Genomic DNA, 20378 nt, shown 5'->3' with positions numbered 1-20378 from the left:
GCACCCACGGGCTAAAATTACCATTTATGAGGCTTACTTTTTGACTATTATTAGCCCATCCACAAACATTAAAAGTAGTGCCATCACACAATTTTTCCCCTTCCAAATTTCCTTTATGTCACTGACAATCTGGCAAGCTATCTTAAAGGGACACTGAACCCAAATGTTTTGTTTCATGATTCAAATAGAGCATGAAATTTTAAGCAACTTTCTAATTTACTCCTATTATCAAATTTTCTTCTTTCTCTTGGTATCTTTATTTGAAATGCAAGAATGTAAATTTAGATGCTGGCCCCTTTTTGGTGAACAACCTGGGTTGTCCTTGCTGATTGGTGGATAAATTCATCCGCCAATAAAAAATTGCTGTCCATAGTACTGAACCAAACAAAAGCTTATATGCCTTGCTTTTCAAATAAAGATAGCAAGAGAAAGAAAAAAAATTTGATAATAGGAGTAAATTAGAAAGTTGCTTTAAATTGCATGCTCTATCTGAATCACAGAAGAAAAATTTTGGGTTCAGTGTCCCTTTAAGGAAACAATTTTAAGACACTGCACGTAAAATTTCAAATGATTTTAGTTTCTGCAACACAAAATATTCAGAACAAAATAAAAAAATAAAAAATGTACCTGTACATAGTTTCGGCTTCCACATCTCCAAACCAAACTCTTAAGTTTGGAGTGAAGTTCTGTCCTGTAAGCTCCAACATCGCTACATCACCTCCACCATTCAGCTAAAGAAAGCAGCAATAAAATTACACATTTTACAAATCAATTTGAACAAAAAAAAAAGAAGAAAGAAATTTATATTTAAGTCAATAAAAACTATTTATATCCTGAGAAATAAGATGCAAATTTCTAATTTTCTAGCATATTATAGTAACAGGTTTGTGTTCAAATTATCAGCGAAAGCTTCTTGTGAATTTTAAATACAGTATTCAGAAACAAGCAGGGGCGTATTTAGGTTTTGTGCTGCCCTAGGCACTCAAAATTCTGCTGATGTAACACTCTTTTCTAGCATAGTCGGGTACCGGAGGAGTAAAGTCAATTATGCTATGACTTATTATAAATAAAAGGTTGTCCTACATTCATGCAGACTTAAAGGGACATGACACCCACATTTTTTTCTTTCATGATTTAGAAAGAGAATGCATTTTTAAACATCTTTCTTATTTACTTCTATTATCTAATTTGTGTTATTCTCTTGATATTCTTTGCTGAAAAGCATATCTAGATATGCTCAGTAGCTGCTGATTGGTTGCTGCACATAGAAGCCTCATGTGATTGGCTCACCCATGTGCATTGCTTTTTCTTCAAATAAGGATATCTAAAAAATGAAGCAAAAACATAATTTATGTAAGAACTTACCTGATAAATTCATTTCTTTCATATTAGCAAGAGTCCATGAGCTAGTGACATATGGGATATACATTCCTACCAGGAGGGGCAAAGTTTCCCAAACCTCAAAATGCCTATAAATACACTCACCACACCCACAATTCAGTTTAACGAATAGCCAAGAAGTGGGGTGATAAAAAAGTGCGAAAGCATATAAAATAAGGAATTGGAATAATTGTGCTTTATACAAAAATCATAACCACCCCAAAAAAAGGGCGGGCCTCATGGACTCTTGCTAATATGAAAGAAATGAATTTATCAGGTAAGTTCTTACATAAATTATGTTTTCTTTCATGTAATTAGCAAGAGTCCATGAGCTAGTGACGTATGGGATAATGATTACCCAAGATGTGGATCTTTCCACGCAAGAGTCACTAGAGAGGGAGGGATAAAATAAAGACAGCCAATTCCTGCTGAAAATAATCCACACCCAAAATAAAGTTTAATGAAAAACATAAGCAGAAGATTCAAACTGAAACCGCTGCCTGAAGTACTTTTCTACCAAAAACTGCTTCAGAAGAAGAAAATACATCAAAATGGTAGAATTTAGTAAAAGTATGCAAAGAGGACCAAGTTGCTGCTTTGCAAATCTGATCAATCGAAGCTTCATTCCTAAACGCCCAGGAAGTAGAAACTGACCTAGTAGAATGAGCTGTAATCCTTTGAGGCGGAGTTTTACCCGACTCAACATAGGCAAGATGAATTAAAGATTTCAACCAAGATGCCAAAGAAATGGCAGAAGCTTTCTGGCCTTTTCTAGAACCGGAAAAGATAACAAATAAACTAGAAGTCTTTCGGAAAGACTTAGTAGCTTCAACATAATATTTCAAAGCTCTAACAACATCCAAAGAATGCAATGATTTCTCCTTAGAATTCTTAGGATTAGGACATAATGAAGGAACCACAATTTCTCTACTAATGTTGTTAGAATTCACAACTTTAGGTAAAAATTCAAAAGAAGTTCGCAACACTGTCTTATCCTGATGAAAAATCAGAAAAGGAGACTCACAAGAAAGAGCAGATAATTCAGAAACTCTTCTGGCAGAAGAGATTGCCAAAAGGAACAAAACTTTCCAAGAAAGTAATTTAATGTCCAATGAATGCATAGGTTCAAACGGAGGAGCTTGAAGAGCCCCCAGAACCAAATTCAAACTCCAAGGAGGAGAAATTGACTTAATGACAGGTTTTATACGAACCAAAGCTTGTACAAAACAATGAATATCAGGAAGATTAGCAATCTTTCTGTGAAAAAGAACAGAAAGAGCAGAGATTTGTCCTTTCAAAGAACTTGCGGATAAACCTTTATCTAAACCATCCTGAAGAAACTGTAAAATTCTCGGAATTCTAAAAGAATGCCAAGAAAAATGATGAGAAAGACACCAAGAAATATAAGTCTTCCAGACTCTATAATATATCTCTCTGGATACAGATTTACAAGCCTGTAACATAGTATTAATCACAGAGTCAGAGAAACCTCTTTGACCAAGAATCAAGCGTTCAATCTCCACACCTTTAAATTTAAGGATTTGAGATCCTGATGGAAAAAACATAATTTATGCTTACCTGATAAATTCCTTTCTTCTGTAGTGTGATCAGTCCACGGGTCATCATTACTTCTGGGATATTACTCCTCCCCAACAGGAAGTGCAAGAGGATTCACCCAGCAGAGCTGCATATAGCTCCTCCCCTCTACGTCACTCCCAGTCATTCGACCAAGGACCAACGAGAAAGGAAAAGCCAAGGGTGAAGTGGTGACTGGAGTATAAATTAAAAAATATTTACCTGCCTTAAAAACAGGGCGGGCCGTGGACTGATCACACTACAGAAGAAAGGAATTTATCAGGTAAGCATAAATTATGTTTTCTTATGTTAAGTGTGATCAGTCCACGGGTCATCATTACTTCTGGGATACCAATACCAAAGCAAAAGTACACGGATGACGGGAGGGATAGGCAGGCTCTTTATACAGAAGGAACCACTGCCTGAAGAACCTTTCTCCCAAAAATAGCCTCCGATGAAGCAAAAGTGTCAAATTTGTAAAATTTGGAAAAAGTATGAAGCGAAGACCAAGTTGCAGCCTTGCAAATCTGTTCAACAGAGGCCTCATTCTTGAAGGCCCAAGTGGAAGCCACAGCTCTAGTAGAATGAGCTGTAATTCTTTCAGGAGGCTGCTGTCCAGCAGTCTCATAAGCTAAACAAATTATGCTACGAAGCCAAAAAGAAAGAGAGGTAGCGGAAGCTTTTTGACCTCTCCTCTGCCCAGAGTAAATGACAAACAGAGAAGACGTTTGTCGAAATTCCTTAGTTGCCTGTAAGTAAAATTTTAGAGCACGGACTACATCCAGGTTGTGCAGTAGACGTTCCTTCTTTGAAGAAGGATTTGGGCATAAAGAAGGAACAACAATCTCTTGATTGATATTCCTGTTAGTAACTACCTTAGGTAAGAACCCAGGTTTAGTACGCAGGACTACCTTATCCGAATGAAAAATCAAATAAGGAGAATCACAATGTAAGGCTGATAATTCAGAGACTCTTCGAGCCGAGGAAATAGCCATTAAAAATAGAACTTTCCAAGATAACAACTTTATATCAATGGAATGAAGGGGTTCAAACGGAACGCCCTGTAAAACATTAAGAACAAGGTTTAAACTCCATGGTGGAGCAACAGTTTTAAACACAGGCTTAATCCTGGCCAAAGCCTGACAAAAAGCCTGGACGTCAGGAACTTCTGACAGACGTTTGTGTAACAGAATGGACAGAGCTGAGATCTGTCCCTTTAATGAACTAGCAGATAAACCCTTTTCTAAACCTTCTTGAAGAAAAGACAATATCCTAGGAATCCTAACCTTACTCCAAGAGTAACCTTTGGATTCACACCAATATAGGTATTTACGCCATATCTTATGGTAAATCTTTCTGGTAACAGGTTTCCTAGCCTGTATTAAGGTATCAATAACTGACTCAGAAAACCCACGTCTTGATAAAATCAAGCGTTCAATTTCCAAGCAGTCAGCTTCAGAGAAGTTAGATTTTGATGTTTGAAGGGACCCTGTATCAGAAGGTCCTGTTTCAGAGGTAGAGACCAAGGTGGACAGGATGACAAGTCCACCAGGTCTGCATACCAAGTCCTGCGTGGCCACGCAGGTGCTATTAGAATCACTGATGCTCTCTCTTGTTTGATTCTGGCAATCAATCGAGGAAGTAACGGGAAGGGTGGAAACACGTAAGCCATCCTGAAGTCCCAAGGTGCTGTCAGAGCATCTATCAGGACTGCTCCTGGATCTGGACCCGTAACGAGGAAGCTTGGCGTTCTGTCGAGACGCCATGAGATCTATCTCTGGTTTGCCCCAACGTCGAAGTATTTGGGCAAAGACCTCCGGATGAAGTTCCCACTCCCCCGGATGAAAAGTCTGACGACTTAAGAAATCCGCCTCCCAGTTCTCCACTCCCGGGATGTGGATTGCTGACAGGTGGTAAGAGTGAGACTCTGCCCAGCGAATTATCTTTGATACTTCCATCATAGCTAGGGAGCTTCTTGTCCCTCCCTGATGGTTGATGTAAGCTACAGTCGTGATGTTGTCCGACTGAAACCTGATGAACCCCCGAGTTGTCAACTGGGGCCAAGCCAGGAGGGCATTGAGAACTGCTCTCAATTCCAGAATGTTTATTGGCAGGAGACTCTCCTCCTGACTCCATTGTCCCTGAGCCTTCAGAGAATTCCAGACGGCACCCCAACCTAGAAGGCTGGCGTCTGTTGTTACAATTGTCCAGTCTGGTCTGCTGAATGGCATCCCCCTGGACAGATGTGGCCGAGAAAGCCACCATAGAAGAGAATTTCTGGTCTCTTGATCCAGATTCAGAGAAGGGGATAAGTCTGAGTAATCCCCATTCCACTGACTTAGCATGCACAGTTGCAGTGGTCTGAGGTGTAAGCGTGCAAAGGGTACTATGTCCATTGCCGCTACCATTAAGCCGATTACCTCCATGCATTGAGCCACTGACGGGTGTTGAATGGAATGAAGGGTGCGGCAAGCACTTTGAAGTCTTGTTAGCCTGTCCTCTGTCAGGTAAATCTTCATTTCTACAGAATCTATAAGAGTCCCCAGGAAGGGAACTCTTGTGAGTGGAACGAGTGAACTTTTCTTTTCGTTCACCTTCCATCCATGTGACCTTAGAAATGCCAGCACTAACTCTGTATGAGACTTGGCAGTTTGAAAGCTTGAAGCTTGTATCAGAATGTCGTCTAGGTATGGAGCTACCGAGATTCCCCGCGGTCTTAGTACCGCCAGAAGAGCACCCAGAACCTTTGTGAAGATTCTTGGAGCTGTAGCCAATCCGAATGGAAGAGCCACAAACTGGTAATGCCTGTCTAGGAAGGCAAACCTTAGGTACCGATAATGATCTTTGTGAATCGGTATGTGAAGGTAAGCATCTTTTAAATCTACAGAGGTCATGTACTGACCCTCTTGGATCATAGGTAAAATTGTCCGAATAGTCTCCATCTTGAACGATGGAACTCTTAGGAATTTGTTTAGGATCTTTAAGTCCAGGATTGGTCTGAAAGTTCCCTCTTTTTTGGGAACCACAAACAGATTTGAGTAAAACCCCTGTCCCTGTTCCGATCGTGGAACTGGATGGATTACTCCCATTAACAAGAGCTCTTGTACGCAGCGTAGAATCGCCTCTTTCTTTGTCTGGATTGTTGACAATCTTGACAGATGAAATCTCTCTCTTGGAGGAGAGTATTTGAAGTCCAGAAGGTATCCCTGAGATATTATCTCTAGCGCCCAGGGATCCTGAACATCTCTTGCCCAAGCCTGGGCGAAGAGAGAAAGTCTGCCCCCCACTAGATCTGATCCCGGATCGGGGGCCCTCAATTCATGCTGTTTTAGGGGCAGCAGCAGGTTTCCTAGTCTGCTTGCCCTTGTTCCAGGACTGGTTAGGTTTCCAGCCTTGTCTGTAGCGAGCAACAGCTCCTTCCTGTTTTGGTGCAGAGGAACTTGATGCTGCTCCTGCTTTGAAATTACGAAAGGAACGAAAATTAGACTGTCTAGTCTTGGCTTTGGCTTTGTCCTGAGGCAGGGCATGGCCTTTACCTCCTGTAATGTCAGCGATAATCTCTTTCAACCCGGGCCCGAATAAGGTCTGCCCTTTGAAAGGTATATTAAGCAATTTAGACTTAGAAGTAACATCAGCTGACCAGGATTTTAGCCACAGCGCCCTGCGTGCCTGAATGGCGAATCCTGAATTCTTTGCCGTAAGTTTAGTAAGATGTACTACGGCCTCCGAAATGAATGAATTAGCTAGTTTAAGGACTCTAAGCCTGTCCGTAATGTCGTCCAGAGTAGCTGAACCAATGTTCTCTTCCAGAGACTCAATCCAGAATGCCGCTGCAGCCGTGATCGGCGCAATGCATGCAAGGGGTTGCAATATAAAACCTTGTTGAACAAACATTTTCTTAAGGTAACCCTCTAATTTTTTATCCATTGGATCTGAAAAAGCACAGCTATCCTCCACCGGGATAGTGGTACGCTTAGCTAAGGTAGAAACTGCTCCCTCCACCTTAGGGACCGTTTGCCATAAGTCCCTTGTGGTGGCGTCTATTGGAAACATTTTTCTAAATATCGGAGGGGGTGAGAACGGCACACCGGGTCTATCCCACTCCTTAGTAACAATTTCAGTAAGTCTCTTAGGTATAGGAAAAACCTCAGTACTCGTCGGTACCGCAAAATATTTATCCAACCTACACATTTTCTCTGGTATTGCAACTGTGTTACAATCATTCAGAGCCGCTAACACCTCCCCTAGTAATACACGGAGGTTTTCCAGTTTAAATTTAAAATTTGAAATATCTGAATCCAGTCTGTTTGGATCAGAACCGTCACCCACAGAATGAAGCTCTCCGTCCTCATGTTCTGCCACCTGTGACGCAGTGTCTGACATGGCCCTAATATTATCAGCGCACTCTGTTCTCACCCCAGAGTGATCACGCTTACCTCTTAGCTCTGGTAATTTAGCCAAAACCTCAGTCATAACAGTAGCCATATCCTGTAATGTGATTTGTAATGGCCGCCCAGATGTACTCGGCGCTACAATATCACGCACCTCCCTCTGAGCGGGAGATGTAGGTACTGACACGTGAGGCGAGTTAGTCGGCATAACTCTCCCCTCGTTGTTTGGTGAAATTTGTTCAATTTGTACAGATTGACTTTTATTTAAAGTAGCATCAATACAGTTAGTACATAAATTTCTATTGGGCTCCACTTTGGCATTGCAACAAATGACACAGGTATCATCCTCTGAATCAGACATGTTTAACACACTAGCAAATAAACTTGTAACTTGGAAATACAATTCAATTAGAATAATATTAAAACGTACTGTGCCTTTAAGAAGCACAGAAGATCTATGACAGTTGAAAATTAATAAATTGAAACAGTTATAGCCTCAATCTTTGTAAATAACACAACTTTAGCAAAGGTTTAATCCCATTAGCAAAGATAACAAATTCTGAAAGCAGGAAACAAATTACAGAATAAACGTTTTTTATCTCAGTCAAACTATAATTCTCACAGCTCTGCTGAGAGAAATTACCTCCCTCAAAAAAAGTTTTGAAGACCCCTGAGCTCTGTAGAGATGAACCGGATCATGCAGGGAATACAATGAGTTGCTGACTGAAATATTTGATGCGTAGAAAAAGCGCCAAAAAACGGCCCCTCCCCCTCACACACAGCAGTGAGGGAGAACAGAAACTGTCAGAAAACAGATTAAGCAACTGCCAAGTGGAAAAATAGTGCCCAAACATTTATTCACTCAGTACCTCAGTAAATGAAAACGATTTTACATTCCAGCAAAAACGTTAAACATAATCTCTAGTTATTAAACAGCTTTATGTATTTCTTACAGTGTAATTCTAGTGAAGTACCATTCCCCAGAATACTGAAGTGTAAAGTATACATACATGACATTATATCGGTATGGCAGGATTTTCTCATCAATTCCATTGTCAGAAAATAAAAACTGCTACATACCTCTATGCAGATTCATCTGCCCGCTGTCCCCTGATCTGAAGTTTACCTCTCCTCAGATGGCCGAGAAACAGCAATATGATCTTAACTACTCCGGCTAAAATCATAACAAAAACTCTGGTAGATTCTTCTTCAAACTCTGCCAGAGAGATAATAACACACTCCGGTGCTATTTTAAAATAACAAACTTTTGATTGAAGATATAAAACTAAGTATAATCACCATAGTCCTCTCACACATCCTATCTAGTCGTTGGGTGCAAGAGAATGACTGGGAGTGACGTAGAGGGGAGGAGCTATATGCAGCTCTGCTGGGTGAATCCTCTTGCACTTCCTGTTGGGGAGGAGTAATATCCCAGAAGTAATGATGACCCGTGGACTGATCACACTTAACAGAAGAAAAGGACCTTGCGACAGAAGGTCTGGTCGTAGCGGAAGAGTCCACGGATGGCAAGAGGCCATCCGGACAAGATCCGCATACCAAAACCTGTGAGGCCATGCCGGAGCTACCAGCAGAACAAACGAGCATTCCTTCAGAATCTTGGAGATTACTCTTGGAAGAAGAACTAGAGGCGGAAAGATATAAGCAGGATGATACTTCCAAGGAAGTGATAATGCATCCACTGCTTCCGCCTGAGGATCCCGGGATCTGGACAGATACCTGGGAAGTTTCTTGTTTAGATGAGACGCCATCAGATCTATTTCTGGAAGCTCCCACATTTGAACAATCTGAAGAAATACCTCTGGGTGAAGAGACCATTCGCCCGGATGCAACGTTTGGCGACTGAGATAATCCGCTTCCCAATTGTCTATACCTGGGATATGAACCGCAGATATTAGACAGGAGCTGGATTCCGCCCAAACCAGAATTTGAGATACTTCTTTCATAGCCAGAGGACTGTGAGTCCCTCCTTGATGATTGATGTATGCCACAGTAGTGACATTGTCTGTCTGAAAACAAATGAACGATTCTCTCTTCAGAAGAGGCCAAGACTGAAGAGCTCTGAAAATTGCACGGAGTTCCAAAATATTGATCGGTAATCTCACCTCCTGAGATTCCCAAACTCCTTGTGCCGTCAGAGATCCCCACACAGCTCCCCAACCTGTGAGACTTGCATCTGTTGAAATTACAGTCCAGGTCGGAAGCACAAAAGAAGCCCCCTGAATTAAACGATGGTGATCTGTCCACCACGTTAGAGAGTGTCGTACAATCGGTTTTAAAGATATTAATTGAGATATCTTTGTGTAATCCTTGCACCATTGATTCAGCATACAGAGCTGAAGAGGTCGCATGTGAAAACGAGCAAAGGGGATCGCGTCCGATGCAGCAGTCATAAGACCTAGAATTTCCATGCATAAGGCTACCGAAGGGAATGATTGTGACTGAAGATTTCGACAAGCTGAAATCAATTTTAGATGTCTCTTGTCTGTTAAAGACAGAGTCATGGACACTGAATCTATCTGGAAACCCAGAAAGGTTACCCTTGTCTGAGGAATCAATGAACTTTTTGGTGAATTGATCCTCCAACCATGATCTTGAAGAAACAACACAAGTCGATTCGTATGAGATTCTGCTAAATGTAAAGACTGAGCAAGTACCAAGATATCGTCCAAATAAGGAAATACCACAATACCCTGTTCTCTGATTACAGACAGAAGGGCACCGAGAACCTTTGTAAAAATTCTTGGAGCTGTAGCTAGGCCAAACGGCAGAGCCACAAACTGGTAATGCTTGTCCAGAAAAGAGAATCTCAGGAACTGAAAATGATCTGGATGAATCAGAATATGCAGATATGCATCCTGTAAATCTATTGTGGACATATAATGCCCTTGCTGAACAAAAGGCAAGATAGTCCTTACAGTTACCATTTTGAACGTTGGTATCCTTACATAACGATTCAATATTTTTAGATCCAGAACTGGTCTGAAGGAATTCTCCTTCTTTGGTACAATGAAGAGATTTGAATAAAACCCCATGCCCTGTTCCAGAACTGGAACTGGCATAATTACTCCAGCCAACTCTAGATCTGAAACACAATTCAGAAATGCTTGAGCTTTCACTGGATTTACTGGGACACGGGAAAGAAAAAATCTCTTTGCAGGAGGTCTCATCTTGAAACCAATTCTGTACCCTTCTGAAACAATGTTCTGAATCCAAAGATTGTGAACAGAATTGATCCAAATTTCTTTGAAAAAACGTAACCTGCCCCCTACCAGCTGAGCTGGAATGAGGGCCGCACCTTCATGTGGACTTAGAAGCAGGCTTTGCCTTTCTAGAAGGCTTGGATTTATTCCAGACTGGAGATGGTTTCCAAACTGAAACTGCTCCTGAGGATGAAGGATCAGGCTTTTGTTCTTTGTTGAAACGAAAGGAACGAAAACGATTATTAGCCCTGTTTTTACCCTTAGATTTTTTATCCTGTGGTAAAAAAGTTCCTTTCCCACCAGTAACAGTTGAGATAATAGAATCCAACTGAGAACCAAATAATTTGTTACCCTGGAAAGAAATGGAAAGTAGAGTTGATTTAGAAGCCATATCAGCATTCCACGTTTTAAGCCATAAAGCTCTTCTAGCTAAAATAGCTAGAGACATAAACCTGACATCAACTCTGATAATATCAAAAATGGCATCACAGATAAAATTATTAGCATGCTGAAGAAGAATAATAATATTATGAGAATCATGATCTGTTACTTGTTGCGCTAAAGTCTCCAACCAAAAAGTTGAAGCTGCAGCAACATCAGCCAATGATATAGCAGGTCTAAGAAGGATTACCTGAACACAGATAAGCTTTTCTTAGAAAGGATTCAATTTTCCTATCTAAAGGATCTTTAAACGAAGTACCATCTGACGTAGGAATAGTAGTACGTTTAGCAAGGGTAGAAATAGCCCCATCGACTTTAGGGATTTTGTCCCAAAATTCTAATCTGTCAGACGGCACAGGATATAATTGCTTAAAACGTTTAGAAGGAGTAAATGAATTACCCAATTTATCCCATTCTCTGGAAATTACTTCAGAAATAGCATTAGGAACAGGAAAAACTTCTGGAATAACCACAGGAGATTTAAACACCTTATCTAAACGTTTAGAATTAGTATCAAGAGGACCAGAATCCTCTATTTCTAAAGCAATTAGTACTTCTTTAAGTAAAGAACGAATAAATTCCATTTTAAATAAATATGAAGATTTATCAGCATCAATCTCTGAGACAGAATCCTCTGAACCAGAAGAGTCATCAGAATCAGAATGATGATGTTCATTTAAAAATTCATCTGTAGAGAGAGAAGTTTTAAAAGATTTTTTATGTTTACTAGAAGGAGAAATAACAGACATAGCCTTCTTGATGGATTCAGAAACAAAATCTCTTATGTTATCAGGAACATTCTGCACCTTAGATGTTGAAGGAACTGCAACAGGCAATGGTACATTACTAAAGGAAATATTATCTGCTTTAACAAGTTTGTCATGACAATACAAACAACAGCCGGAGGAATAGCTACCAAAAGTTTACAGCAGATACACTTAGCTTTGGTAGTTCCAGCACTAGACAGCGATTTTCCTGAAGTATCTTCTGACTCAGATGCAACGTGAGACATCTTGCAATATGTAAGAGAAAAAACAACATATAAAGCAAAATAGATCAAATTCCTTAAATTACAGTTTCAGGAATGGGAAAAATGCCAATAAACAAGCTTCTAGTAACCAGAAAAAATGAGACTGAAATAATGTGGAGACAAAAGCGACGCCCATATTTTTTGGCGCCAAATAAGACGCCCACATTATTTGGCGCCTAAAATGCTTTTTGGCGCCAAAAATGATGCCACATCCGGAACGCCGACATTTTTGGCGCAAAAGGACGTCAAAAAATGATGCAACTTCCGGCGACACGTATGACGCCGGAAACAGAAAAGATTTTTTGCGCCAAAAAAGTCCGCGCCCAGAATGACGCAATAAAATGAAGCATTTTCAGCCCCCACGAGCCTAACAGCCCACAGGGAAAAAAGAGTCAAATTTTAAGGTAAGAAAAAAATTGATTCAAATGCATTATCCCAAATATGAAACTGACTGTCTGAAAATAAGGAATGTTGAACATCCTGAGTCAAGGCAAATAAATGTTTGAATACATATATTTAGAACTTTATAAATAAAGTGCCCAACCATAGCTTAGAGTGTCACAGAAAATAAGATTTACTTACCCCAGGACACTCATCTACATGTTTGTAGAAAGCCAAACCAGTACTGAAACGAAAATCAGCAGAGGTAATGGTATATAAATAAGAGTATATCGTCGATCTGAAAAGGGAGGTAAGAGATGAATCTCTACGACCGATAACAGAGAACCTATGAAATAGACCCCGTAGAAGGAGATCACTGCATTCAAATAGGCAATACTCTCCTCACATCCCTCTGACATTCACTGCACGCTGAGAGGAAAACCGGGCTCCAACTTGCTGCGGAGCGCATATCAACGTAGAATCTAGCACAAACTTACTTCACCACCTCCATAGGAGGCAAAGTTTGTAAAACTGAATTGTGGGTGTGTTGAGGGGTGTATTTATAGGCATTTTGAGGTTTGGGAAACTTTGCCCCTCCTGGTAGGAATGTATATCCCATACGTCACTAGCTCATGGACTCTTGCGAATTACATGAAAGAAATAAATAATAGAAGTAAATTGTAATGTTGTTTAAATTTGTATGTTCTATCTGAATCATGAAAGAAAGATTTTGGGTTTAGTGGCCCTTTAAGCCCTTAACAACTTATAGATATACCGAGCATAACACAGGTTTCCTCTTACAACCCTCTATGTGAGATTAGGTGTAAAAATATTGACACCTAAAATATTATAGATGTCCATTATGTTATAACTGCTTCCTCTTGAGGACCAACATATGATATTAAATGTATTATATATTTGGTTCAGTTTTGGGCAACCTAAATACACACTTAATTTTTGGCAATCACATACATTACTTTACAAAGAGACTATGCCTTACCTGAAGGCTTTCTACTACTGGCACGGGAGTCACTGGTGCATAGACTGGCCCCATGCCTTCATAAAATGTGTATTCTGCTTTGTCGGTGCTAATGATTGTCCAAGATGCTCCGTCATTAATCATCTCTTTATTTGGTTCTTTAGGACATGGAGTGGCCTTAAACAAACGAACAAAGCGAATTGACTAGTTAGATAACAAAAATATATATTATATAATAATGTTTGGTTACAAAAAGCAAAAACCTTCAGTAATGCTACATTTTATAAAGATAAAAAACAAAAATGCCTATATAAGGTGAACATGTTGAGAGAGAAAAAAAAAAAGAATTTATGCTTACCTGATAAATTACTTTCTCCAACGGTGTGTCCGGTCCACGGCGTCATCCTTACTTGTGGGAATATCTCTTCCCCAACAGGAAATGGCAAAGAGTCCCAGCAAAGCTGTCGATATAGTCCCTCCTAGGCTCCGCCCACCCCAGTCATTCGACCGACGGACAGGAGGAAAAAAACAGGAGAAACTATAGGGTGCCGTGGTGACTGTAGTTAGAGAAAATAATTCATCAAACCTGATTAAAAAACCAGGGCGGGCCGTGGACCGGACACACCGTTGGAGAAAGTAATTTATCAGGTAAGCATAAATTCTGTTTTCTCCAACATTGGTGTGTCCGGTCCACGGCGTCATCCTTACTTGTGGGAACCAATAACAAAGCTTTAGGACACGGATGAAGGGAGGGAGCAAATCAGGTTACCTAAACAGAAGGCACCACGGCTTGCAAAACCTTTCTCCCAAAAATAGCCTCTGAAGAAGCAAAAGTATCAAATTTGAAAAATTTGACTAAAGTGTGCAGTGAACACCAAGTCGCTGCCTTACATATCTGATCAACAGAAGCCTCGTTCTTGAAGGCCCATGTGGAAGCCACAGCCCTAGTGGAGTGAGCTGTGATTCTTTCAGGAGGCTGCCGTCCGGCAGTTTCGTAAGCCAATCGGATGATGCTTTTAAGCCAAAAGGAAAGAGAGGTAGAAGTCGCTTTTTGACCTCTCCTTTTACCAGAATAGACGACAAACAGAGAAGAAGTTTGTCTGAACTCTTTTGTAGCTTCTAAATAGAATTTTAGAGCACGGACTACGTCTAAATTGTGTAACAAACGTTCCTTCTTTGAAACTGGATTCGGACACAAAGAAGGTACAACTATCTCCTGGTTAATATTTTTGTTAGAAACAACCTTTGGAAGAAAACCAGGCTTAGTACGCAAAACAACCTTATCTGCATGGAACACCAGATAGGGCGGAGAACACTGCAGAGCAGATAACTCAGAAACTCTTCTAGCAGAAGAAATAGCAACCAAAAACAAAACTTTCCAAGATAACAACTTAATATCTATGGAATGTAGAGGTTCAAACGGAACCCCTTGAAGAACTGAAAGAACTAGATTTAAACTCCAGGGAGGAGTCAAAGGTCTGTAAACAGGCTTGATCCTAACCAGAGCCTGAACAAATGCTTGAACATCTGGCACAGCTGCCAGTCGTTTGTGTAATAAGACAGATAAAGCAAAAATCTGTCCCTTTAGAGAACTCGCTGATAATCCTTTATCCAAACCCTCTTGAAGAAAGGAAAGGATCTTAGGGATTTTGATCTTATTCCATAAGAATCCCTTGGATTCACTGTTTTGTTAGCAGCAACAGGCTTTTTGGCCTGCTTACCCTTGTTCCAGCCTTGCATTGGTTTCCAGGCTGGTTTGGTTTGAGAAGCATTACCCTCTTGTTTAGAGGATGCAGAGTTAGAGGCCGGTCCGTTCCTGAAATTGCGAAAGGAACGAAAATTAGACTTATTCTTGGGTTTGAAAGGCCTATCTTGTGGGAGGGTGTGGCCCTTTCCCCCAGAGATGTCTGAAATAATCTCTTTCAATTCTGGCCCAAAGAGAGTCTTACCCTTGAAGGGGATATTAAGCAATTTTGTCTTGGAAGATACATCCGCTGACCAAGACTTTAGCCAAAGCGCTCTGTGCGCCACAATTGCAAACCCTGAATTTTTTGCCGCTAATCTAGCTAGTTGCAAAGCGGCATCTAAAATAAAAGAATTAGCCAACTTGAGTGCGTGAACTCTGTCCATAACCTCCTCATACGGAGTCTCTCTACTGAGCAACTTTTCTAGTTCCTCGAACCAGAACCACGCTGCTGTAGTGACAGGAACAATGCACGAAATGGGTTGCAGGAGGTAACCTTGCTGTACAAAAATCTTTTTAAGCAAACCCTCCAATTTTTTATCCATAGGATCTTTGAAAGCACAATTATCCTCGATAGGAATAGTAGTGCGCTTGTTTAAAGTAGAAACTGCCCCCTCGACCTTAGGGACTGTCTGCCATAAGTCCTTTCTGGGGTCGACCATAGGAAATAATTTCTTAAATATAGGAGGGGGGACAAAAGGTATGCCGGGCTTTTCCCACTCCTTATTCACTATATCCGCCACCCGCTTGGGTATAGGAAAAGCGTCAGGGTGCACCGGAACCTCTAGGAACTTGTCCATCTTGCATAATTTTTCTGGAATGACAAGGTTGTCACAATAATCCAGAGTAGATAGCACCTCCTTAAGCAGTGCGCGGAGATGCTCTAATTTAAATTTAAATGTCACAACATCAGGTTCTGCCTGTTGAGAAATTTTACCTGAATCTGAAATTTCCCCATCCGACAAAACCTCCCTCATGACCCCTTCAGATTGGTGTGAGGGTATGACAGAGCAATTATCATCAGCGCCCTCCTGCTCTACAGTGTTTAAAACAGAGCAATCACGCTTTCTCTGATATGCAGGCATTTTGGATAAAATATTTGCTATGGAGTTATCCATTACTGCCGTTAATTGTTGCATAGTAATAAGCATTGGCGCGCTAGAAGTACTAGGGGCCTCCTGCGTGGGCAAAACTGGTGTAGACACAGAAGGAGATGATGTAGAACTATGTCTACTCCCTTCATCTGATGAATCATCTTGGGCAACTTTACTATCTGTGGCAATACTGTCCTTACTTTGTTTGGACGCTATGGCACAATTATCACACAATTTTGAAGGGGGACACACATTGATCTTCAAACATATAGAACATAGCTTATCTGAAGGTACAGACATGTTAAACAGGCTTAAACTTGTCAAGAAAGTACAAAAAAACGTTTTAAACAAAACCGTTACTGTCTCTTTAAATTTTAAACAGTGCACACTTTATTACTGAATATGTGAACAAGTATGAAGGAATTGTTCAAAATTTACCAAATTTTCCCCACAGTGTCTTAAAGCATTCAAAGTATTGCACGCCAATTTTCAGAGCTTTAACCCTTAAAATAAAGAAACCGGAGCCGGTTACAGTTTTAACTCCTCTACAGTCCCAGCTACAGCCTTTGCTGCGACTTTACCAAACCCAGGGGGGAATACGATACCAAATGAAGCCTTCTAGGAACTTTTCCAACTACTTTCAGATCCTCACACATGCATCTGCATGTCTTGCTCTCAAAAGTAACTGTGCAGTAATGGCGCGAAAATGAGGCTCAGCCTACAACTGGGAAGGCCCTTCCTGACTGGAAAGGTGTCTAACACAGTGCCTGACGTTAAAAAACGTTCCCCAAGCTTATAAGTGTGGATTAAAAGCATAAACATGTATAAAATGCCCAAATAAAGCAATCGATTTTGCCCATAAAAGTGTCTACCAGTTTTATAGCCCATATTAAGCCCTTTATTCTGTTTGAGACTAAGAAAATGGCTTACCGGTCCCCATGAGGGGAAATGACAGCCTTCCAGCATTACACAGTCTTGTTAGAAATATGGCTAGTCATACCTTAAGCAGAAAAGTCTGCTAACTGTTTCCCCCAACTGAAGTTACTTCAGCTCAACAGTCCTATGTGGAAACAGCAAACGATTTTAGTTACTGTCTGCTAAAATCATCTTCCTCTCACAAACAGAACTCTTCATCTTTTTCTGTTTCAGAGTAAATAGTACATACCAGCACTATTTTAAAATAACAAACTCTTGATAGTAGAATAAAAAACTACAACTAAACACCACATACTCTTAACCATCTCCGTATTGAGATGTTGCCTGTGCAACGGCAAAGAGAATGACTGGGGTGGGCGGAGCCTAGGAGGGACTATATGGACAGCTTTGCTGGGACTCTTTGCCATTTCCTGTTGGGGAAGAGATATTCCCACAAGTAAGGATGACGCCGTGGACCGGACACACCAATGTTGGAGAAAATAGATTTATGCTTATCCTAAGGAAAGGCCTCTGGTGTTACCAAGCCTATATATAGGAGCCTTCTAACTTAGGGCTGATGCAACTCCACCCCCTGCTTTTGTGCAACTAACCGTGTGCTAGTCTAAATAATGCTGCTTTTTAACTATCAGCTGCAGGTTTGCTCATATGAGTTTACACTGCAAGAGCTCCAAAACTGAACTTGAAGATTGATAAACATTGACCTTGGTCTGTAGATTAAAAATATTTGTCCTGGAATATTAAAAAAATTTGATAGTTTCTCATACTTTTCTTATTAAATAGAGCATAATCAGGTATGACCACGTCCACCTCTTGAGATACATTACCATGACCTGCCACAGTCATATAATGAACAATAGCACTAGTAATTATTTAATAGCACATGAAAGTCAAAATGAAACTTCCATGAATGAGTTAGAATGTGCGATTTAAAAAAATATATATATTATCACAATCAACATATTTCTCTTTGTATCCTTTGTTGAAGCCTAGCACTCTCCCATGAGAGAACAACAACGCAGGCTTAGGAGTAAATACAATGTTCTCAAGACACATTTTGAGTCTACCTAAATATCCACTCCTGAAATGTAGATAATTTCCAACAAATTATACCAAGAAGTAATTTGTATAATAGAAAAAAAACTGCATTTTTTTTCCCCATTTAAACGGTACACTATAAAAATCATGAAAGGTTCATTTTGACATATCTCCCAAGATGTGGTGATTGCATCCACTCTGTTGCAACTCAAGACAAGCTAAGACCATATTTTAAAACAAGGGGTCAAATGGCCACTTAAGGATGCACTTCACCACAGGGAATGGTGATCAACTACCCCAGGGACCTAAATTTTGTAGAGAGCAAGAAAATTAAAAGCCTTTATTTATCTATTCGCACTTTTTAAAGGTCATGACAGCCCTCATTTGAAAGAGGGTTATTTACAAGGTAGGTTTTTTATTAACACTTATCTTCCATATAGAAGGTCATGATTCCTCATTTTGAAAGAGTTCTCTTCTGTCCATTTTGGGGTCTCATGTTTGTTTCAGGATTTGGGACTCCCAAACCAGGGAATCAGTCAGGGACTCCAAAACCAGGGAATCAAAACAGAAACAGCAAGCTAAAAAGCATGAAAATTGTAGGCAAGGGGGGCTGCATCCACTACAGAAGAAAATGTAACCTTTTACACCTTTGTTAGGATATGGGCATGTTCCTGTCTAGCCACATGCAGGAACACATTTTCTTGGTTGGTGACTCAAGAATACTGGGCTGATGGTAAATCAAACAAAAAGGTGTTTCTATTTATAACTGATGCACACAATCTAATTAAACGAATGTTCAAAATAATCAAAAAGTAGCAGATAGTAGCCAAGATTAGTAGCAATAAAAACTAAAATCATTAACACACTGAATACAGTAGGGAAAAAGCATGTTTTTTCTGTATTACTACACGTATATACAAACTATATCAGAAGAGGGATAACTCACTTGAAACTGGATTATTCTTTCCTGAGAAAGGCACAAATACATTCTTTCTGTATCCTTAAGGTAGAATGCACACTTATGGAGTTGGGACACAGGATCATCAGCATCTAACAATGCTGTCTGTTTATCCACTTTTCGAATAATCTACAAAATAAATTAACATTTACAATATGCACAGGATAAGTTCTGGTTGTGCTTTCTTTAAGTTTGTGTGTGTGATGGACTAAGACTTGAACAACCAAATGTTATGAAAACAAAACACAAGATATTTAAAAGTCAAAAGTTATGAAATCCACAAATTTGTCTCTTTCCTTATTAGAGGACACGAAGGTGTGCATCCAAAAGTGGAAGAAGCTAAAATGATTGTTGTCTAAGGTTAGGTGAATTTCAAATATATTTAAGCATATATAGGTTTATTAAAGTTGAAAGTAACTAAAGGAGTGCAAATATACTATGTTTAATGTATCCATATGCTCCAAATCAGTGGACATCGTATATATTTGTGCTCTTTTATTAGTAAAAGAGAGAGAGGGGAAAAACATAATTTATGCTTACCTGATAAATTTATTTCTCTTGTGATGTATCGAGTCCACGGATTCATCCTTACTTGTGGGATATTCTCCTCCCCTACAGGAAGTGGCAGAGAGAGTACCCACAGCAGAGCTGCCTATATAGCTCCCCCCTTAGCTCCACCCCCCAGTCATTCGACCGAAGGCTAGGAAGAAAAAGGAGAAACTATAGGGTGTAGTGGTGACTGAAAGTTTAAAAATAAAAATATATATGCCTGTCTTAATAAACATGGCGGCCGTTGACTCGATACATCACAAGAGAAATAAATTTATCAGGTAAGCATAAATTATGTTTTCTCTTGTAAGATGTATCGAGTCCACGGATTCATCCTTACTTGTGGGATACCAATACCAAAGCTTTAGGACACGGATGAAGGGAGGGACAAGACAGGGAACTTAAACGTAAGGCACCACTGCTTGTAGAACCTTTCTCCCAAAAATAGCCTCCGAAGAAGCAAAAGTATCAAATTTGTAAAATTTGGAAAAAGTATGAAAAGAAGACCAAGTCGCCGCATTACAAATCTGTTTAACAGAAGCCTCATTTTTAAAAGCCATGTGGAAGCCACAGCTCTAGTAGAATGAGCAGTAATTCTTTCAGGAGACTGTTGGCCAGCAGTCTCATAAGCCAAACGGATGATGCTTTTCGGCCAAAAGGAAAG

The 20378-nt window shown here is 40.1% G+C and overlaps 1 protein-coding gene across 1 annotated transcript in view; it reads right to left on the bottom strand.

Moving 5' to 3' along the window:
• Positions 1–627: 627 nt before the first annotated feature.
• LOC128643466 (recombining binding protein suppressor of hairless) overlaps positions 628–20378 on the bottom strand; it is a gene marked incomplete at its 3' end in the record, with an annotated part of 48807 nt that continues 29056 nt past the window's right edge. The window contains exons 2-4 of the mRNA XM_053696314.1: positions 19154–19294; positions 13420–13575; positions 628–731 (exon numbers count right to left, since the gene is read on the bottom strand). Coding sequence (XP_053552289.1) covers positions 628–731; positions 13420–13575; positions 19154–19294 — 401 coding nt within the window. The remainder of the gene's footprint in view (positions 732–13419; positions 13576–19153; positions 19295–20378) is intronic.

Source organism: Bombina bombina, unplaced genomic scaffold, assembly GCF_027579735.1.
Source record: "Bombina bombina isolate aBomBom1 unplaced genomic scaffold, aBomBom1.pri scaffold_1065, whole genome shotgun sequence".
Lineage (NCBI taxonomy): Eukaryota > Metazoa > Chordata > Amphibia > Anura > Bombinatoridae > Bombina > Bombina bombina.
The sequence above is the reverse complement of the archived record's forward strand: the minus strand, read 5'-3'. Positions and strand labels throughout refer to the sequence as shown.